A 24,665-nucleotide genomic window follows, 5' to 3' on the forward strand; every position below is an offset into this window, starting at 1 on the left:
GTCGCGACAGTCATGAATCCGGATTTGTTTATGTTTATTTTTTCAACCATATATGGGTAAATGCGATTACTCAAATATGGGTAAAGTCGATTTGTTCAAAATATCAGTAAATTTTACTGATATTTCAGGTATGTTTTACCAATATTATAGGTAAAATTAAATTTACCCATATATGCGTAGAACAAGTACCCATAAATAGGTAAACCAATCTAAGCGTGAAGGCAGGAGCCACAACTCGCAGATGGCCTGGGGAGGGATCGTCAAGCCCTTGGACATAGTCCCTGCTGCCCCCATTACATAGCCAATATATAGACGAAGAATCAGAAAGAATATGTTTTGGCTGTTACGCCCTTTTCAAATGTTGGTCTAGATGTATTAATAGTAACTAAAAATGTATTATAGCAAATAAGGATAATAATGTTAAAAAAACACGGAACACCTAGTTTATGTATTAGATGTATGTATTAGATAATTAGCAAATAAATTAGTTTACAAACAAAAACCGCCAATAAAATTTTTACTTAGCGTTTATCTCTGTTCAGTTGGCTTCGCAAAAGTCAAGACAGTCCAAATCATCATCACTCTCAAAGCAAATCGGTGTTGGCAAGTTGACATAGGTGGCTTGACAGGTTATATTATCAAACATTCCGCAACGGCTGGTTCGTGCACCAAAAAAAATCAAGGAGTCGAGAATTGCTATTAGACACTTTTTTTTCTAATTCTGTTAGACCATGCAAGCTGAACCCATCAAGCAGATCAGCACAGGATAGAGAGATGCTTGAAATCAGTGGTGTCGAAATTAATGTTATCTATGCTTTCAGTATGAAATTGTATTTTGGTCATAACTTTTAATTCCACAGTAGCTTGTGTAAGTAGCATTATAATTTTTTATTCCAAAAAGATGAGAGCTCTCAAGTTTAAAGCAAACAATCATGTACAAAATTGTATTGTTTAGCATTTTCTTCATGATTTTTTTTTAAATCTTTATTTAGGTGATTTTTTTAATTTTCTCCCTTCTTCCTTTTCCCTTCTCTTCTTCCTTTTTCATCTTTTTTCTTCCTTCTTTCTATTCCCCTTTTCCTTTCTCATTCTTCCTTCTTTATTTTTCATTTTTCTTTCTTTCTTCTTATTTCTTCCTTATTTCTCCTTTCTTTTTCCTTTTCTTTTTTCTATTTTATGTAGGTTTTCTTCTTCTTCCAGCGTCTTTTTTCATCTTCCTTTTTATGCCTTCTTTCCACCTTCTTCTTCTTGCTTCTTTCTTTTTTCTGTAATTCTCCTTCTTCTTATACTTTCTTAATTTTGGCTTATTACTTTTTCTTTCTTTTTTCCTGCTTCTTCCTTTTCTTTTCTTCTTCATCGTTTCATTTTCCTTTTTTTTCTCTTTCTTTTTCCTTTTCCTTCTTCCCCTCCCTTTATCCTTCTTTCTCTGCTAGCTTCTTCCCGCTATCATCTTTATTCCTCCTTTTTTCTTTTTCTTTATTTCTTGCTTCTTTTTTGTTTCTTCATCCCCCTTCTTTCTACTTTTTTTTCTTCCTCTCTGATTTTTTTCCTTTTTTCTTCTGCCTTATCCATTCATCTTTTTTCTTCTTCCTTCTTGCTTCTTCCTTCTCACTTATAACTTCTTTTTTACTTCTCCCCAGGGTTTGGAGAAACTGCTCTCAATAGATAACGAATAACGATAAAAGAGGTCTCTCGGCACAAATTTCTTCAAATCATAACAAGCCATGAACACAAGTTTATCAAACTTGTATACAAGTGCGAATCGGATAGGCAGCCTCCACTGAGGAAAAAGTGTGTCTCACATTTTTGTACACATACATACAGACATCACCTTAATTTGTCGAGCTTAGTCGATTGGTATATAACATTCTATCAAAACTTTGGTTTAGGAGAGATCTCATAGGGTCCTAAATATAGCTTTTAAGCATACCTAGTATACGAGTTAAAGGTTAAAAGTTAATAATTAAAATCGAATAAATTCAAAATCAAACAAAATAGTCAATATAAAATACAACACCGTTATTCAACCATGATTCAATAATTTGCCTACCAATTATTATGATCTACTACTTACTTGCGAAGAGAATGTGCAATGTCATCTTCGAAATAAAATTCGCCATCACCGTAACCTACATGCGGTTGGTAAACTCAAGGTTCGTCTTAGAGTTGAATTGCACAACATGTTGCGAGTGTCAGTGAGGAATTGCATATCTTTTCTTTCGCACCAATGTCGGCTTTTGTGTTGTTGTTGCATAACGAATTTTGGGGAAAGATAATATCGGCTCAAGTTTCGTACTATTCGAAGTGTGTCAGTATAGTTTTGCCCCACTTGTGCATTATGCGTAGAGTTCAATAAATCCACAGAAAATGATCATAAATAATTACAGTACGAATAATCGAATTGTCGATATTTACCAGTTGTTAACATGGGCGATTGAGGGGTAAAGGGGTGTATATTTGTATGGTGTGTTTATGAACATGTCATTATCGAAAAGAACTTGAAGCATTGAAGCTCTTTATCTCGAAATTCGATTTTCAGCAAACAAATTACGTACTAGCTCACGTTTTCTATCTCACATAATTTCGATTAGCACCTGACCTAATTTAATGAGTAACAATTTTGCGGAGGCTTGTCAAATTAGTAAGTAAGGCGTAAGAAGCTGGGTCTAGGGGGAGAGATTGGGCCATCGCTATCACTGACTTTCTGGAGGTCGAATAACAAAATCGTTCAAAAAGGTCTGTTACAATTTAGTTTTCTTGCCCTCGAATACATCCAAACTATTCTACAAGCATTCACCCTCATTTGATCCATTGTTACCCTCAATAACGGATCTCAAAACTTGTAAATTGTCTAAAATATTGAATTCTTTACAACTACGCCTTTAAAACGTGCTAAAACTATTACATATTTATATCTAAAATCGCCCAATCGATAATGAGAAAACAGGTCCGAGTGGTGGCATTATTCTTAAATTAGAAGAAAAAAAATCGGTGTATAGTCCAAAAACACAACTATTGATATAAAAAAGCTAAAAAAAATGAGCAAAATGATTCATAACATCTATACCTTGATGGATTTGGCGGAGATTAAAAATGTTGTCGTAAAATATCTTCTAATGTCCTTATTATGCTTAGGGTGTTTGGAGGTCTAATTACCCTATTTTTTGTTACATGGTCGGGTATAATGCATTAGTGCATCCATTAGAACTATAACCTAAATTGGTATATTTAGCTCATCATATCGATGAAAAAAGTTGTGAAGGTGCTTTTCAAACAACGTACGTCAATAACATGATCCTTGAAGGTCACATCTGGTGTCGATAAAAATCCCCAAATCTGACTTTTGCAATCCACGCTGCTAATGCTCATCCTCAATAGCGTATTCGAATAGGTGGGGCGACTTTTTGCGACCAAACAAGTATCCTTTCGATTTGAAATTGTGATTGTAAAGATAAGAGCAATTTAATTTTTTGATATTAAAACAAAAGCTTTCGATAGTTATTTATGCAAAGAGTTTTAAGAGAGGATGTCCGCGCGTCTTGCTATGTTGCGCTACATAAGGCCAAGAGAAGTAATAAACTATAGAAAAGGATTATCGCTGTCGTCACTGGCGAAACATCTTTTGCTGGTTAATTACCTTTATTATAAGACCCCATGGCTATAGAGAGTTCAGGCGTATTGTCTGAAGCTCTGAGCTAGCTCACGTGAAATTAAATTCATTTCAAGCATCTTCGTAAAGGCACTAGCTACTTCACAATTCTTGGACGAATAGTTTTGATAAATCCATTCTTTCGATCAACGAATTTTGTTCGCTTTTCGATTAGAATCGGTTGATACACAAAATTGTTGAACTCACTATCCGCTCGCTTTGAAAAAAGTCTCAACCATATTCCAAAGCATGACGGCAGACATCCTGATTTAAGCACGTAAGCAGATTTACGGTTCTGTTTTCGTTTCATCTTCATTATGTGAACAAAATAAATTTGAATATCACGATGACGGTTAACGATGGCCATCATAATCCACTTAAAAACTGCATTTCACCTCTGCAATACGATATGCTTGGTGTTTTGTTGGCGCTCTTCGCATCACCTGACGATAACTGGTTCTGAGTTCAATTGCGCGAAGTGGGCTTTCCCCATTGTCAATTGATTATGTACTTGACTGATGATGGTGGTCGAAGCGTTTATCGCTAGACTGCTTTATCGTTTTCAGTTGATCTAAAATTAAACGTAGGGAGAGTATTTGGACGCGCCCCTGTACTCTTTCAGTACATGATTAGTATCAGGCTGTTAGTGATACACACAAAAATGAAGTAATTTGATGGGAATGAGACAAGAAAAGAGTGTTGGTCAAGTTGACATTTTCCTGTATAGGGGAACTGTTCCGTTTTCCATCTCACTGAACATATATTCATCAACTAGCTTTATGTACCCGGCCTTGCTCGGAATTGCCAGTTTGATTTTCAGTTTTTTCACAATCAGAAAAGATAAAACCAATTGGTCAACAGGGTAATTGTGTTAACTTATTCATAATTCATCATTTGATTAAAAGAAGGCTTGTGGAAACATCGACTGATCTTGGAGAAGGGATCGTTGGTTTGAATAGCTTTATTCCGGCCCAACGTCTATTGCCAAAGAAGGAAAACATCCACCGATGCTTTATTCCGGGCAAACGCCCATTTTTAAAGAAGGGATCACACCCACCATTGCCTTATTCCGGGCAAATGCCTACTTTTAAAGAAGCAATCACATCCACCATCCAGAAGGAAACACATTAATCATTGCTTTTCACTGGGCACACCATGATTCCGATGAAGGGTAACAATTATCATTGCTTTATACCCAGCAAATGCATGCTTTCTTTGAAAGATTTTTCTGATGCTGTTCATAATTATCCCAAATGCCTTTCATGTCGAATGACCTTAGGGCAAATAGTGTTATGTTTATGGCCTGCTTTAGTCAGGGAAATGTCATATTCTGGGATATGTGTATCGGTAAGAATCATGTTTGGGAAATATAATTTTCGTTCAAGTCATTTTTGAGAAAATGTTATTACCGGGTTATTGTCGAGGATTTGCTATTTTTGAGGAATTCGGGAAATTTGTTTTCGGAGCATTGTACAATGTCAAAGAACCTCGAATGAACTAAATAAGAGGAATTTTAAATTAAGTCGTTTTCTGAAAAATACCCAACCCCAATAACCTCCCGCATTCCAAAAGTCCCTTCCAGCCTCTCTGTAATAGTTTCCTTTAGGTAGAGAATACGTGTTTACACATTTAGTTTGAATTGACCCATGCGATAAAAAGGTATACTAAACTGTTCGTTTAAAGAGTCATCTCACGGAATCCAAGTTTTAAAGTGCTCGCGTTTTCGGGGGCACACCACTCGATACGGAAGCAACGCACAACTGTCATTTTTATTATTGCACGCGTGCGGCGACGCAGCAAAGATAGGTCAACAAAACTGACAGTTTTGCGCCGCCTCCATATCGAGTTGTGTGCCGCCGAAAACTCGAGTACTTTGAAACTTGGATTCCGTGAGGAGGACTCTAATAAATATACCCTCTCTCTCATTCAGCTATGACACTCCTACCTAGTCTGATATAGTCTTCCTTAAATAGAGAATATAAGGAGTTATATGATGATGGATCGACTGTAATTTAGATATTTCGGGATTTTCTTGGCATGTAGTCTTCATTCCAGAGTCAAAACAGGGTTTTACTACTGTCCGACGTTTCGGCAATTGTATTTTGCCTTCTTCAATGGGAGAATAGTGGTCTGTTTTTCGTCAAAATTGTCTGTCCTAACATAAATCCGTCTTTGGGTATTCGGTTTCGTATCAGTGTCATTTGGGTAACTTTCGCCTATTTGTCCTCACTATTTCACTGTTTATAATCTGTACTGCTTACTGTCTGTTACTTTGTAATCTAGTAACATACAAAGTAACAGACAGTAAGCAGTACAGATTATAAACACTATTCTCCCATTGAAGAAGGCAAAATACAATTGCCGAAACGTCGGACAGTAGTAAAACCCTGTTTTGACTCTGGAATTAAGACTGCATGCCAAGAAAATCCCAGAATATAAGGAGAATCCAAATTTTTTGGACATCGGTTAATGGGTTCAAAAGTTATGCTGAATTGATCGATAACTAAACAATACCCTTTTCTCACACCCTCCCCCTTATAAAATGAGACAATATTTGATACAAATTTGGTTTAAATCGTTCAAGACTTACACTGAGTTGATCAATAACTTAGACTTACACCTCCCCCCAAACCCTCCCTCTTTTTTAAAGAGCATCCCTAACCCTCTATCATCATCTCTCAAAGATAAAGAATGTGTGTTCCAAATTTGGTTGAAATCGGCCAAGGGGTTAAAAAGGTACACTGAGTTGATCAATAACTTAGCAATACCCCTCCCCCCACACCTTCCCCTTTTCCAAAGAGCATCCTTAACCCCCTATCGTCATCTCTTAAAGATAAAGAATGTGTGTTCCAAATTTGGTTGAAATCGGCCAAGGGATTAAAAAGGTACACTGAGTTGATCAATAACTTAGACTTACACCTCCCAAAACACCCTCCCCTTTTCCAAAGAGCATCCCTAACCCCCTATCGTCGTCTCCTAAAGATAGAGAATGTGTGTTCCAAATTTGGTTGAAATCGGCCAAGGGGTTCAAGACTTACACTGTGTTGATAGATAACTAAGCAATACCTCTCCCCCCACATCCTCCCTCTTTTCCAAAGAGCATCCCTAATCCCCATATAATCGTCTCCTTAAGATAACGAATTTGTGTTCCAAATATGGTTGAAATCGGCCAAGGGGTTCAAAAGGTACACTGAGTTGATCGATAACTATACAATACCCTCCCCCCATACCCCCCCCTTTTCCAAAGAGCATCCTCAACCCCCCTATCGTCGTCTCCTTAAGATAAAGAATGTGTGTTCCAAATTTGGTTGAAATCGGTCAATGGGTTCAGAAGTTATGCTGGAACATACATACAAACATACAAACATTGAGTTTTATATATATATAGATAGATAGATAGATAGATAGATAGATAGATAGATAGATAGATAGATAGATAGATAGATAGATAGATAGATACAGCACCAATCTCGTCGCTTCTTTTTGCTAACATGCCTGCTCCCTGGTGGAAAAAAATCACAAACATGAGAAACAAACCAAATTCCTTTTCATTGCTTTGTTTTTGATGGGATGGAAATAGGAGCGATTAGATGAAGTGCGGAACCGTTCCCCTAAATGTGATTAAAATAGATTCCATCCTTCAGTATCCTGGATGGGTCTAAGCATTTAGTAAATCAAATTTTCAAAACGACTTATCTGCTTTTGTAAACAAAGATTCAATCGTCGATCAGACGAATCTGATAGCACTCCCTCGAAAATCAGCACCATCGACAGCTAACAGAAGCCTCCACCTACGTATTGATGGTGCTGGTTTGCGTGGGCGTGCTCTCAGATTCGTCGACGTTCGAATCTTTGTTTATGAAAACAGATAAGTGGTTTTGAAAATTTGGTATTGAAATGTTGTAATACAGCTTTTTAATACATTTGTTACCTATTCGATATGGAGTAAAGTTCTAAATTGGCAATTTGATTTAGAGATTGAATTTACAAAATGGACTGGATTCGGATTTAGGTTGGATTCGATTAGGATTGAATTTGAATTGAATTTGGAATGATTTTGAATTGAATATGGATTGAATTTGATTAAGATTGAATTTGGATTGCATTTGAATTGCTTTTAATTGGATTTGGAATAATTTGATTGGGATTTGAATTTAAATTAGATACAATTTGGATTGAATTTGAATAAAATTTAAATTGGATTTAGATCGATTTTGGATTGGATTCAGATGAGATTTTAATGTGCATTGGATTTGGATTGGATTGGATGGATTGCAATTGATTTGGATTTAAATTTGGTTTTGATTTGGATTTTGATTATACATGTGTGTATTTATATTGGATTTGGATTGGAATTGCGTTGAATTTGGATTTAAATTAGATTCGATGCGGATTGAATTTGAATAAAATTTGAATTGGGTTTAGTTCGAATTTGGATTGAATTGCATTTGAATTTAAATTTGGATTCGATGTGGCTTAAATTTAAATTGGATTTGGATTTGATTTGGATTGGATTTGGGTTGAATTTGGATTGATATTAGATTGGAATTTAATTGGACAAATTGTCTTCTTCTTCTTCTTCTTATTGGCATTACATCCCCACACTGGGACAGAGCCGCCTCGCAGCTTAGTGTTCATTAAGCACTTCCACAGTTATTAACTGCGAGGTTTCTAAGCCAAATTACCATTTTGCATTTGCATCATGAGGCTAACACGATGATACTTTTATGCCCAGGGTAGTCGAGACAATTTCCAATCCGAAAATTGTCTAGACCGGCACCGGGAATCGAACCCAGCCACCCTCAGCATGGTCTTGCTTTGTAGCCGCGCATCTTACCGCACGGCTAAGGAGGGCCCTTTGGGCCTTGGACAGATTGTATTTGGATCAAAAATGCGCTTGAGTTGGATTGGATTTTGATTGGATTTGGTCTAGATTTGAATTTGGATTTGGATTCGGATTGGATTTGGATTGGACTTGGCTTGGACCTTGATTGAATTGGATTTGGATAGGATTTGGATTGGATTAGAATTGGATTTGGATTGGATTTTGATTGAATTTGGATTTGGATTGATTTGGATTGGATAGGATTTGGATTGGATTCGAATTGGATTTGGATTGGATTGGATTTGGATTGGACTGGATTTCTTTTTTTTTTTTTTTTTTTTTTTTTGGATTTGGATTGGATTTGGATTAGATTTGGATTGATATTAGATTGAATATTAATTGGACCTGACTGGATTGGATCCGATGTAGATTGAACCTGGACTAAGAACGCGCCTTGAACTGACTGTACCTGACTGGACTGGGTCCAGACTTGAGACTGGATCTGGATCCGGACTGGATCGACTGGACCTGGTTTGTCTCCTGATTGGGCTGGACTTGGACTGGATCTGGACATGATTTGGACTGACTCTAAACTGGATTTGACTGGATCTGGACGAGACTTCGACTGAACCTGACTGACTGGACCTGAACTGGATTTGGACTGGACAGGATTGATCAAGACTGGACCTGATCTGAACCTGACTGATTTGACTGATCTGGACAGGATCTGGACTGGATCTGACTGACCTGGACTGGATCTGGACAGGACCTGGACTGGATCTTGGACTAGACTGGACTGGAAACGGATCCGGACTGGATCTGGACTGGACTTGGACCGATCCAAACTGGATCTAAACTGGATCTGTACTTCAGATACGGATCAGACCTGGACTGACCTGAACCGACTGGACCTGGATCCGATCTGGACCGGACTAGCGTTAAACCTGAACCTGATCCGAACTGGACCTGACTGGACTTTGACTGACTTGACCGACTCATACTGAATCTGGACTGACCTTGACTGACTCTGGACTGTATCTGACTGACCGATCTGAACCGGACTATCTGGACAGGATCTTGACTGGATTTTGACGGACTTGACTTGATCTGAACCTGACTTCCAAACCTGACCTGGACTGACCTGGATCGGGACCTGAACTGGATCTTGACTGGAACCGATGGGACTATTTGACCGATCTGGACTGACTGAGACTGGATTGACTGACTGGACTGATCTGACCGATCTGGACTGACTTGACTGGACTGACCTGGACTGATCTGGACTGACGACTGGATCTGACCTGGATCTGACTGACTTGGACTGGATCTGACTGACTTGACTGGATCTGGACTGACCTGACTGGATCTGACTGGATCTGACTGGACCGACCTGACTGGATTTGGACTGGATCTGGACTGGATCTGACTGGACTTGACCTGATCTTGACTGGACCTGACTGATCTGACTGGATCGGACTGGACTGGATCTGGACTGATCTGGACTGGACTGACTTGGACCGATCTGGACTGGACTTTGACTGACCTGACTGGACTGACTCTGACTGGACTGATCTGACCTGACCGACTGGACTGGACTGGACTCCTAAACTGACTTGACTGGATCTGACCGGACTTCGACTGGATCTGACTGGACTGACCTTGATCCGGACTGGATCTGGATCCGGACACTGGACTGGACTTTGACTGATTTGATCGGACTGAACCTGAGCCAGACTTGAACTGGCCTGACTGAACCTGACCTGATCTGGACTGGATCTGGACTGGACTCTGACTGGATCTGGACGGACTCGACTGGACTGGACTGGACCTGATTAGACTGACCTGGACTGACTTAAACTGACTTGACTGACTCTGGACGGACTCGACTGGATCTGACTGGACTGACTGGATCTTGGATCCTGACCGACTGACTGGATCCTCGATACTGGATCGACTTGACTGACTTGACTTGATCTGAACCTGGAGCCAGATCTTGAACTGGGACTGACTGAACCTGGACTGCATTTGACCTGGACTGGACCTGGACTGATCTGACTGACCTGGACTGGATCTGACTGGATCTGGACTGGATCTGGACTGGATCTGACAGGACTGGACTGGACCTGGACCTGACTTAGACTGGATCTGGACTGGATCCGGACCGACCTGGACTGGATCTGGACTGAACCTGACTGGACTTGATTGATCTGGATTGATCCAGACTGGATTGACCTGAACTGAACCTGGACTGACCATACCAGATCTGGATTGATCTTGAACTGACCTGGTTTTGGACTGATTTGACTGGATCTGAACTGGATTTGAACTGGATTTGTATAAGATATGGGTTGATTTGGATTGATTTGAATTGGATTTGGATTGATTTGGAATAGATTTGGATTGATTTGTACTGAATTTGAATTGATTTGGATTGATTTGGATTGATTTGGATTGTATTTGACTGGATTTGGATTGGATTTGGATTGAATTTGATTGATTTGGACTGGATTTGGACTGTATTTGGATTGATTTGGATTGGATTTGATTGGATTTGGGTTGAATTTGGATTGATATTAGATTGGAACTCAATTGGACATATTGTCTTCTTCTTCTTCTTATTGGCATTACATCCCCCACTGGGACAGAGCCGCCTCGCAGCTTAGTGTTCATCCACAGTTATTAACTGCGAGGTTTCTAAGCCAGGTTACCATTTTTGCATTCGTATATCATGAGGCTAACACGATGATACTTTATGTCTAGGGTAGTCGAGACAATTTCCACCCGAAAATTGTCTAGACCGGCACCGGGAATCGAACCCAGCCACCCTCAGCATGGTCTTGCTTTGTAGCCGCGCATCTTACCGCATTTGGTTAAGGATATCCCTTTGGGCCTTGGACAGATTGTATTTGGACCAAAATGCGCTTGAGTTGGATTGATTTGACTTGATTTGGTCTAGATTTGAATTTGGATTTGGATTCGATTGATTTGGATTGACTTGGTTTGACCCTTGATTGAATTGGATTTGATAGGATTTGATTGGATTAGAATTGATTTGGATTGGATTTGATTGAATTTGGATTTGACTGGATTTGGATTGGATAGGACTTGGATTGGATTCGAATTGATTTGGATTGACTGGATTTGATTGACCGATTTCTTTTTTTTTTTGGATTTGGATTGATTTGGATTAGATGTGACTGATATTAGATTGAATATTAATTGACCTGACTGGATTTGGATCTGATGTAGACTGAATTTGGATTAAGAACGCGCTTGAACTGACTTGTATTTTGACTGATCAGTCTAGATTTGAGATTGATTTGGATTCGACTGGATTTGGATTGACCTGGTTTGTCCTTGATTGGGCTGGACCTGGACTGGATCTGGACATGATTTGACTGGATTTAAACTGGATCTTTGACTGGACCTGGACGAGACTTCGACTGAACTCTGGACCGACTGGATCGAACTGGATCTGGACCTGACAGGACTGGATCAAGACTGATCTTGGATCTGAACCTGGACTGGACTGGACTGGATCTGGACAGGATCTGACTGGATCTTGACTGGATCTGGACTGGATCTGGACAGGATCTGGACTGGATCTGGACTTAGACTGACCTGGAACGGATCTCGACTGATTTGATTGATCTGGACTGGATCCAAACCGACTCAAACTGGATCTGGTATCAGACATGGACTAGATCTGGACTGGATCTGAACTGGACTGGACCTGGATCCGACTGGACTGGATTAGTGCCAAACCTGAACCTGATCCGAACTGGACCTGACTGGATCTTGACTGACCTGGACTGGACTCTATACTGAACCTGGACTGGACTTGATCTGGACTGGATCTGACCTTGGACTGGATCTGACCGATCTGAACTGGACTCTATCTGGACAGACTTGACTGACCTGACGACCTTGACTTGATCTGAACCTGATTTAAACCTGACCTGGACTGGACCTGGAAACGGGACCTGAACTGACTTTGACTGGAAACTGACTGGTTTGACTGACTCGACCTGACTGACTGAGACTGGATCTGACTGATCTGGACTGGATCTGGACTGGATCGGACTGGATTCTGACTGGATCGGGATCGACCGACTGACCTGACTGACTTGGACTGACCGATCGACTGACTGATCTTGGACTGGATCTTGGACTGACTTGGACTGATCGGACTGACCTGACTGACCTGACCGGATCTGACTGACCTGACTGAATCTGGACTGACTTGACTGGATCTGGACTGACTGGACTGACTGGACTGGATTGACCGACTGACTGACTGACTGGATCTGGACTGATCTGACTGGATCGACTGGACTGACTTGGACTGACTCTGGACTGGATCTGGACTGATCTGACTGATCTGGACTGACTCCGACTGACTGGACTGGATCTGACTGACTGACCTGGATTGACTTGACTGATCGACTGACCTGGACTGACTCTAAACCGATCTTGACTGATCTGGACGACTCGACTGACTGGATCTGGACTGACTGGATCTGGATCTGGACTGGACTGGATCCGGACATTGACTGGATCTGACTGGATCTGATCTGGACTGAACCTGGAGCCAGATCTGGAACTGGGCCTGACTGAACCTGGACTGGACCTGGACTGGATCTGGACTGATCTTTGACTGACTTGGACGGACTCGACTGGACTGGATCTGGACTTGATTAGACTGGATCTGGACTGGACTTAAACTGGACTTGACTGATCTGGACGGACTCGACTGGATCTGGACTGACTGGACTGACCTGGATCCGACTGACCTGGATCCGGATACTGGACTGACTTTGACTGGACTTGATCTGGACTGAACCTGAGCCAGATCTGAACTGACTGGACCGAACCTGACTGTACCTGGATCTGGACTGACTGGACTGGACCTGGACTGATCTGGACTGACGGACCGACTGGATCTGGACTGGACTGGATCGATCTGACTCTGACCTGGATCTGGACTGGACTGGACCTGGACCTGACCTAGACTTGACCTGACTGGATCCGGACTGGACCTGGACTGGACTCTGGACTGAACCTGGACTGAATCTGGACTGACCTGACTGGACCTGACCGATCCCAGACTGGACTTGAACTGAACCTGACTGACTTCACACCAGATCTGGACTGATCTGAACTGGATCTGGCCTTTGACCGGATCTGACTGGATCCGAACCGACTGATCTGAACTGACCTGTATTAGATATGGGCTGATTTGGACTGACCTGAACTGGACCTGACTGGATCTGGAACAGATCTGACTGGATCTGGTACTGAACCTGAACTGACCTGGACCGGATCTGACCGACTGGACTGGATTGACCTGACTGGATCTGGACTGGACTTGATTGGAACCTGGACTGGATCTGGACTGACTGACCTGGACTGGATCTGGACCGACTTGGACTGATCTGACAGGATCTGGACTGGATCTTGAACTGATTTGGACTGGATTTGACTGATCTTGACGGACTTTGACTGGACGTGACTTGATTTGAATCTGATCCAAACCGATCTGGGGCTGACCTGGAATGACTCCGAACTGGACCTGACCTGGACTGGACTTGACTGGATCTGGACTGGCTTGACTGGACTTGGACTGGATCTGGGACCTGGACTGATTTGAACTGGAACTGGCATCAGATCTGGACTGGATCTGGACTGACTAGACTGGAACCGACTGGCCTTTACTGGACTGGGACTGGACCTGATCTGGACTGGACTGACCTGGACAGGATCTGGACTGGACTGAACCGACCTGGGACTGACTTTGACTGACTTTGACGGACTCCTGACTGGACGGATTTGATCTTGAACCTGATCCCAAACCGGATCTGGGGTTGACTTGAATGGACCGGAACTGGACCTGACCGACTGATCTGACTGGATCTGGACTGGCTTTGGACTGGATTGACTCTGGACTGGACTGGATCTGGACTGGATCTGAACTGAACTGGCTCAGATTTGGACTGGATCTGGACCTGATTTAGACTGGAACTGACTGGGTTTTACTGGACTGGGACTGGATCGGACTGACTGGACTGGATCTGGACAGGATCTGGACCGATTTGACTGGATTTGACTGAACTTTGACTGATCTGGACCGGATCTTGACTGGATCTGGACTGGATCTGGACTGGACCTGGACGGGACTTTGACTGAACCTGGACTGACTGGATTTAACTGGACTGGATCTGGACCAGATCTGGACTGGATTTGGACTAGACTTGATTGACTTGGACTCTTTAATGGACTGGGACTGGACTGATCTGGATCTTGACTGTGTTTGGACGGACCTGGACTGACTTGGATCGTGCCTGGACCTTGGATCTGGACTGACTTGGACTGGATCTGACTGACCTGGACTGGATCTGACTGATCCGACTGGATCTGGACTGACTTAGACTGGATCTGGACTGGCCCTTTACTGGACTGGGACTGGACCGACTGGATTGGGACTGACCTGGATCGACTAGACTGGACTGGATCCGACCTGGACCGATCCGGATCTGACTGGACCTGGACCTGACTAGACTGACTGGATCCGACCTGGACTGACTGGACTGACTGACGGACTGACTGGATCCTGACCTGACTGGACTGGACTGGATCTGACTGACTGACCTGACTGATCGGACTGGATCTGGACTGACTTGACTGGACTGGACTGGACTGACCTGGATCTGACTGACTGATCGACCTGACTGACCTGACTGGATCTGGACTGACCTGGACTGATCAGACTGGATCCTGACTGGGATCTGGACTGGACTTGGATCGGATCAGACTGACCTGATCCTGGATCTGGACTGGATCAGATTGGATGGATCTGGACTGGACCTGGATCACTTTGGATCGACTGACTGGACTGGACTGACTGGATCTGACTGACTGGACTGACAGGATCTGGACTGATCTGAACTGGAAACTGGCTTCAGACTTGGACCGATCTGGACTGGACTCCATACTGGATCTGGACTGGGTTTCATTGACTCGACTGACTGACGTGACTGGACTGGATCTGGACAGGATCGGACTGGATCTTGATTGAATCTGACTGGACTTGGACCGACTCTTTGATCGACTGATCTGACTGGATCTGGACTGACCTTGATCGACTGACTGAACCTGACTGACTGACTCTGGAACCGGACCTGGATCGACTGATCTGGACTGGATCTGGACCAGACCTTGGACTGACGATCAGACTTGACTGACCTGGACTGACCTGGACTGACCTGGACCTGATATGGACTGATCTGGACTGGACTGGACCTGGACCGGATCTTGACTGAACCTTGACTGGACCTGGACCTGACTTTGACTGGATCTGGACTGGACTGACTGATCTGGACGACTCGACTGAACCTGGACTGGACTGGATCTGAACCTGACTGGACTGACTGATCTTGACCTGACCTGGACCAGATCTGGACTGGATCTGATCAGATCTTGACTGGATCTGGACTGGCCTTTGAATGGACTGGACCTGACCTGGACTCAGACTGACTGGATCCTGACCTGACTGGATCTGGACCAGCTGCCTGGATGGACCTGGACTGGACTGGACTGGACCTCGACTCTGATCTTGACTGGATCTGACTGGACTGGACTCTGGACTGGATGGACTGGATCTGGACCGGACCTTGACTGAACCTGACTGACTGATCTGAACTGGACTTGACTGACTGGACCTTGGACTGATCTGACTGGATCTGGACTAGATCTGGACTGGATCTGGACTGGATCTGGACCGACTTCAGACTGTACTGGACTGGATCTGGACTGACTTGGTCCAGATCTGGGACTGGACCTGGATCCGGACTGGTTTGGACCCTGACTGGACTGGATCTGGAACCGATCTGGACTGGATACTGACTGGATCTGGACGGACTCGACTGAAACGTGGACTGGATCTGATCTGAACTGGATCTGGACTGGACTGGATCTGGACTGAACCTGGACTGGATCTGGATCAGATCCGGACTGGACCTTGGAACTCTGACTCTAGACTGGATCTGAACTGACCTGGACTGGATCTGGACTGGATCTGGACTAGACTTGGACAGGATCTGGACTGGATCTGAACCGATTTGACTGACTGACTGATCTTTGACGGACCTGACTGGACGGATCTGATTTGAACCTGATCCAAACCTGATCTCAGCTGGATCTGGAATGACCTGAACCTGACCTGGATCTGGACTGACTTGACTGGATCTGACTCCTTGACTGGACCTGACTGACCTGGACTGGACCTGGACTGACTTGACTGGATCTGGACTGACTGAACCGGGAACTGGCCTAGATCTGGACTGGATCTGGACTGGACTCAGACTGACTTGGACTGGCCTTACCGACTGGGACTGGACCGGACTGGATCGACTGACTGACAGGACCTGGACTGGATTTGACCTGACTGACTTGATCGAACTTTGACTGGATCTGGATCGGATCTTGACTGGACCTGACTGGATCTGACTGGATCTGGACGGACTGACTGAACCTGACTGACTGGACTTGAACTGGACTGGATCTTGACTTGACCTGGACCAGACTTGGACTGACTCTGGATCAGATCTTGACTGGATCTTGACTGGGCCTTTAATGGACTGGGACTGGACCTGATCTGGACCTGGATCAGTGCCTGGACGGGATCTTGACTGGATCTGGACTGTGCCTGGATGACTTGACTGGACCTGGACTGGATCCGGACTGGACTCTGGACTGATTTAGACTGGATCTGGACTGGCCTTTATTGACTGGGACTGGACCTGACTGGATCCGGACTGGATCGGATTGGATTAGACTGGATCGATCCGATCTGGACTGATCTGGACTGTGCCTGACGGACCTGACTGGATGGGACTGGACCTGACTGGATCCTGACTGGACTGGACTGGATCTGACTGGATCCGGACTGGATCTGGACTGACTAGACTGGACCTGACTGGCCTTTACCGGACTGGGACTGGACCTGACCTGGACTAGACTGACTGATCCGGACCTGACCGATCTGGACCAGCCTGGACGGACCTGGACTGGATCTGGACCTGACTGGACTGACTGGATCTGACTGGATCTGGACTGGACCTGGGACTGATCCTGAACCAACTGACTAGACTGGACTGACCTGGACTGACTTAGACTGATCTGGACTGGCCTTTACTAGACTGGGACTGGACCTGATCTGGACTGGACTGGATCTGGACAGGACCTGACTGGATCCTGACTGAACCCTTGACTGACCTGGACCGGATCTGATCGACTGGACTGATCTGACCTGGACGACATCGACTGAACCTGACTGGACTGGATCTGAACTGGATCTGGACTGGACTGGATCTGGACTGATCTGGATCAGATCTGGACTGGATCTGACTAGATTTTGACTGGATCTGGACTGATCTTGACTGACTTGGATCTGATCTGACTGGATCTGGACTGGATCTGACCTGACTGGATCTTTGACTGAACCTTGACTGGATCTGGACCTGACTCTGACTGACCTGGACTGGATCTGGACGGACTTTCGACTGAAACTTGACTGGACTGACTTGAACTGGATCTGACTGACTGACCTGGACTGGATCTGGACCAGATCTGGACTGGATCTGGACTAGACTTTGACTGATCTGGACTGGCCTTTAAATGGACTCAGACTGGATCTGACCTGGGATCAGACTGGACTGGATCCGATCTGGACTGACCTGGACTGTGCCTGGACGACTTGACTGACTGACTGGACCTGGACTGGACCTGGACTGACCTGGACCTGATCTGACTTGACTGGACTGACCTGGACTGGATCGGGACTGGATCGACTGACTCCTGGACTGGACGGACTGGATCTTTGGACCGGACTCGACTGAACCTTGACTGACTGATCTGAACTGACCTGGACTGACCTGGACTGGATCTGGACTGATCTGGACTAGACCTGGACTGACCTGGACTGATCTGGACTGACTTTAGACTGTATCTGGACTGGATCATCCAGATCTGGGACTGGATCTGGATCCGGACTGGTCTGGAACCCTGACTGGACTGGATCTGAACTGGATCTGGACTGGATACTGACTGACCTGGACGGACTGACTGAACGTGACTGGATCTGATCTTGAACTGACTGGACTGGACTGACTGGATGGACTGAACCTGACTGACCTGACTAGATCCGACTGACCTGAACTGACTTAGACTGGATCTGGAACTGATTTGACTGGATTCTGACTGGATCTGGACTAGATCTGGACTGATCTTTGACTGGACTCTGAACTGACTTGGACTGACCTGACTGGATCTGGACTGGACTTTGACTGGATTTAGACTGATCTGAACTGGAGCCGAACTGGAGCCGACTGATCTGGACTGACCTTGGTTTATATTTGGACTGAATTTGGATTGGATTTGAAATGGACTAGGATTGGATTTGGATAGGAGGATGATTGGATTTGGATTTGATTTGGATTTGATTTGGATTTGTATTAGATCTGGATTGGATTTGGATAAGATTTGAATTGGATTTGGATTGGATTTAGATTGGATATGTCTTCTTCTTCATCTTTTTATTGGCATTACATCCCTTACTGGGACAGAGCCGCCTCACAGCTTAGTGTTCATTAAGCACTTCCACAGTTATTAACTGCGAGGTTTCTAAGCCAAATCACCATTTTTGCAATTGTATATCATGAGGCTAACACGATGATACTTTTATGCCGAGGGAAGTTCAGACAATTTCAATCCGAAAATTGCCCAGACCGGCACCGGGAATCGAACACATCCACCCTCAGCATGGTCTTGCTTTGTAGCCGCGCATCTTACCGCACGGCTAAGGAGGGAGGAGATTGGATATGTATTAGATTTGAATTGGATTCGAATTGATTTGGATTGGATTTGGATTGATTTTGATTGGATTTTGATTGATTTGGATTGATTTGAATTGGATTTTGATGTGATTTGGAGTGTATTTGGATTGGATTTGGATTGCATTTTGATTGGATTTGATTTGGATTGGATTTGAATTGGATTTGGATTGGGTTTGGATTGGAATTTGATTGGATTTTGATTAAATTTTAGATTGGTTTTGGATTGGATTTGGATTCATTGGATTCAAATCATTGGATTTTGATCAGATTTGGATTGGATTTTGATCAGATTTGGATTCGATTTGAATTGGATTTGGTTTGGATTTGGATTGGATTTGGATTGTGTTTGGATGTGGATTGGATTTAGATTTTATTTGAATTGGGTTTTCATTGGATTTAGATTTGGATTGGATTTGGATTGGATTGGATTTATATTTGATTTTGATTGGACTTGGATTGGATTAGGATTGGATTAGGATTGGATTCGGATTGGAATTGTATTTTGTTTGGATTGGATTTGGGTTGGATTTGGATTGAGTTTTGATTTGATTTGAATTAGATTTGTATTTGGACTGGATCTGGTTTTGAATTGAAATTGGATTGTATTCGGGTGGGAATTGGATTTTGATTGGATTTGGATTGAATTTGTATTGAATTTGGATTGGATTTGGATAGGAGTTGGAATGGATTTGAACTGAATGTGGATTTTTTTTGTATATAATTGTAGTTTGATTGTATTTGAATTAGATTTAGGTTGGATTTTGATTTGATTTGGATTCCATTTGGGTTTAACTTGGATTGGATTTTGATTTGAATTGGTTTTGGATGGTTTTCGATTGGCTTTGGGTTGGATTTGGATGTGATTTTGATTGGATGTGGATTGAATTTGGGTTGGATTTGGATTGGCTGGGGTGTGTATTGAAATTTGCCTATGTTCGGACTTGAATTTGATTGGTTGTGATTTAAATTTGGATTAGATTTGGATTGGATGTAAATTGGATTGGGGTTTTGGTCTGTTTTAGGTTTGATCTGGAGTTAATGCTACGTACACACCAGTCAAGCAGTTCGACGAACATTGACTCCACCCCCAAGAAAACGCTTCAGTTGCTGCTTTGTTGGAACGTGTGTGAAGTTGTTCGAACAACCATTTGACATTTGACAGAAATTAAAACGGTTTGATTTTGGTTTGAGTTGTCGGGGGTGGAGTCAAGGATCGCGGAACATGTGTGAGAATTTGTAGGGAAGTTGCACAAACCCCATATTTTTTTGATGGTTGATGCTCAAGTTAGCGCTCCGGTCGTTCGTGTGTGATATTGTTGGTCGAATAAAGTGATTGTTCGTGCCGCTGTGGGTAAAACTTGATGGATGTTGGAACAAACGAGAGGTGGAGGCAATGTTGGTCAAACTGCTTGACCGTGTGTACGTTCCATAAGATGTATTCAATAAGAATTTTGATCGGATTTGGATGGTAGTTGGAGTGGATTCTGATTGTGATTGTGTAATAGATTTGTACTCTTCGTTGGTGTGAAAAAAAAAACAGAGCATGGATGCTCTGGAGCTCCTTTATTGACGTTGAATCCTTGGAGATGTGGATCCAGTTTAGATCGGGGTATTTCATTTTGCTGTTGTATCTTCTTATCTTGAAAATCTTCCCTGGCTTGAGGAATGAGTTTCGCCACAACCTGGCCCGGATTGAACCGGAATAGGGCTCCAAGGCCCACTATCTCCAGGGCCATGGCACCCGAAATCCCTCGAAAATCTGGATTTGGTTACTATTAAACTTTTCAATTCATGCTTGATCATTACCTGGATAAAAATACAATAGAGTTGCAATAAAATATCATAAAAATACAATATATTTTATTGATGAGCATTAAATTCTATTGTTTTTTTTATCATATCAATTGAAATATCATATTGTTGTTCCAATAGACGTACATTAAAGTCTATTGCCAGTAAAAAGTTTGCAATAAAATTACAATAAATTCAATTGTAAAACCATTTGTTTTTTTGTAAATATATAGGGTAAATCACTATATGGGCCTATGGACCCGATTCCCGGCTCACTGCACAGAAAACTAAGGATTTATACTTTTTGGAAGTCGTAGGTTTATGGTTGATAATTTAAAAAAAGTCTCCCATTTATTTCGCAGAATACTCAACATTTTTCAACCATTTATTTCACTCCTAATTGGTCCAATTATAGAAAATAAAAATGTAGATTCCGAACATTCGCTCTCCATTACTACACCACTGAGCCGGAGTGAATCTTTCCACTTTTACAAAACGGTATTTTCATGTAAACACCTACCTTAAAATCGTCACAGTTCTCGATACAATTATTGCTTGAAGCTGTTAATCACCACACAATAATTCTAAACTCACGCATTTTAATCTTTTCTATTTGTTCATTAAGCAATTTGCCGCGCGACTGATAGAAACTGTTTTTTCTTTCATTTACCAGAACACAACTTGGACTACCGGGAGCAGTTTCCGGATATACGACCACTGCTGAAACGCCAGTTCCGTGGCATTTGGACCCGGGAGAATGCCCTCCGTCGATTCCCGTTCCTCGTATGGGGACCGCAGTACAATCTCAAAAAGTTACTCTCCGATGCCATAGCTGGCATTACGGTGGGGCTGACTTCGATCCCGCAGAGCATTGCGTACGCCGTTGTGGCGAACCTGGAACCCCAATATGGCCTGTACTCCAACTTCATGGGATCGTTCGTGTATGCGTTCTTTGGTAGTGTGAAGGAAATAGCGATAGCCCCGACTGCGATCATGGCACTGATGGTTCAACAAGTTGTCCTGGATTTAGGACCGGCTGGAGCTATTTTGGCCTCGTTCCTGTCCGGGTGTATATCTTTATTGCTGGGAATGCTCAACTTTGGCTTCCTGGTTCAGTTCATATCCATGCCGGTCATTACGGGGTTCATTACGGCAGCAGCGATCACCATCATAAGCAGTCAGATGAAGTCACTGATGGGAATCTCTAGTCCTGGGAAATCTAGTGGATTCATCGATTCATGGGAAAATGTGGTGGAGAATGCTTCACAAACGAGGCTGTGGGACGCTGTGTTGGGATTTTCGTCGTTGGCGATTTTAGTTTGTATCACGGTGAGTATCGCTGTGCTGCGATTCAGTTCAAAAGAATGACATAATTTTGTACTCTTTCAGCTAATCAAAGGTCGAGGCTCCGGTCATTGGCGAACTGCTACCAAGTATCTGTGCTTACTCCGAAATGCCTTAATTGTCATTAGTGGTGGTGTTATCGCCTATATTTTTTCGACAAACAATCAGTACCCATTCCGTTTAACGGGAGATGTAGCTTCCGGCTTCCCTGCGGTTGAGCCCCCTCCGTTTTCCACCACGTTCAACGGAGAATTCTATGACTTTTCACAAATGCTTCGAATCCTCGGATCATCGGTGATCACCATTCCATTGATTTCGATACTGGAAGTGGTGTCGATTGGTAAAGCTTTCTCCAAGGGAAACCCGGTAGATGCAACACAGGAAATGATTGCTTTGGGCTTATGCAACATTGCCGGATCGTTCACGGCGTCAATCCCGACTACTGCGTCGTTTGCCCGAACCGCAATTAACAGCAGTTCCGGAGTTAGGACACCCTTTGGAGGAGTGTTCACGGGATTGCTGGTTCTCTCAGCATTAGGGTTGCTGACGGAATATTTTTATTTCATTCCAAAGGCAACACTGGCAGCGGTGATCATTGCTGCCATGGTTTTCATGATTGAGTACCGAGCAGTTGCGGAGATGTGGAGGATCAAACGAATCGACATAATTCCGTTCCTAGTGACGGTGATCGCCTGCCTTTTCTTGGGACTGGAATACGGAATCCTGATAGGAATCGCCGTCAACTTGTGCTTTCTTCTGTACCTGATATCCAGACCAAGGATTGAACATAGACTGATTGTGGTAAGCAGCCGTTCTGTCGTGTTCCGAATTCCGTTTATCTCAATTTTATATTCTTCCAGATTCATCACGCTATTGCCTTAGTGTTACGTCCCACGAATGACTTAGCTTTCTCATCAGCTGAATATTTCCGCGAAAAAATTCTCAGCATGGCAAGCAAACATGATGCCGAAGTAGTGGTGATCGATGGAGAGATGATCAAGTACATCGACTCTACGGTAGTGAAAAACATTTCCAGCACGGTGGATGAATTGAAACTACAGGGGCGTCAAGTTCTGCTCTGGAGGTGGAACAGGGAAGTACAGTGCTCGCTCTACCGGTACAAGAAGGATCAATTCTTACCCTTGTTCAGATCGGATGAGCATGTAGAACAAGTTGTGGAACGGTGGAAAGCGTCAAATTTAAATGAGGGTTGCGTGTGAGGTATGATAGTTGTGATATGATTAGTAAGCTAATATTTAGAAGATAGATAAGTTAATAAAACTCGACTAATCTCGAACAAAACTTTAATGACTAACAAATGACTCTGCTTATACATAAATCAGTATTTATTTTTTTCCTTCGAAAAACCTATAAGTAAATATATCTTGAGTGCATCCAGAAATGTTCGGGCTAACCATTTTCTCAACTTCCCTCCGTGGTATTTCCGAGAGCCTACCATTGATGAGCTTCAGTTGCTTTTCAGGTGAGAACATTACTCATCAAGAAAGTACCATTCGCGTTTATTTTAACAGTTTTCGTACTTATCGGATTAACTGCGTACTGATGGAACCAAATATCACTATTTGCTACCATGGGCTGAGGTGTGCGCTGATCCGAAATTCGTCAGAATTTCCTTTGAATTCCCACGGGAACTCTTCTGAAATTTCTAGAAATTCTTTCAACCTTCCCACAGTGCAAAAAAATGCCCACACTTGAGGTGTTCGGACTATATTTTCCGTTAGCAATATTTCAACTAAATTAACATTTTTATAAACCCAAAATAATCGGCAGCTCAGAAATTTACCAAATCTTACCACAGATTATTGATCGGACGCATCTATACTCTGTAATCGTCGGTGGAAGGACCAACGGTTGGTCACTTTAAAGGGACGTAAATCGCACAATAACAGTGCTCAACAATGATTTTATTACTGTTCTTTCTTAGCAAAGTGCCAAAAACCTATTTCAGAGATGATGGAAAACGTGATGCAGTTAATATTCCTAAATATGTTCTAGGTTCTCCAAACCATTCTGGAGTTTAGACGGTGGCCGATCTACCCGATCATTTTCTTTTCTTACAAAAACGATGGCTACCCATCATGTCCAAACAGGCCGCAAGAGAACGTATGCGTATGTTTAACTATTTAGATAGTCCAAACCGAAA

At 43.1% G+C, this 24,665-nt stretch overlaps 1 protein-coding gene across 1 annotated transcript in view; it reads left to right on the forward strand.

The window, feature by feature from the left end:
• Nucleotides 1-23,791, forward strand: part of LOC134222742 (sodium-independent sulfate anion transporter-like) — a 40,213-nt gene extending 16,422 nt beyond the window's left edge. The window contains exons 2-4 of the mRNA XM_062701924.1: nucleotides 21,831-22,486; nucleotides 22,547-23,302; nucleotides 23,362-23,791. Of these exons, the coding sequence (XP_062557908.1) occupies nucleotides 21,831-22,486; nucleotides 22,547-23,302; nucleotides 23,362-23,721 (1,772 nt within the window). The 3' untranslated portion in view covers nucleotides 23,722-23,791. The remainder of the gene's footprint in view (nucleotides 1-21,830; nucleotides 22,487-22,546; nucleotides 23,303-23,361) is intronic.
• The last annotated feature ends 874 nt before the right edge of the window (nucleotides 23,792-24,665 follow it).

This window comes from Armigeres subalbatus, chromosome 1 (assembly GCF_024139115.2).
Source record: "Armigeres subalbatus isolate Guangzhou_Male chromosome 1, GZ_Asu_2, whole genome shotgun sequence".
Lineage (NCBI taxonomy): Eukaryota > Metazoa > Arthropoda > Insecta > Diptera > Culicidae > Armigeres > Armigeres subalbatus.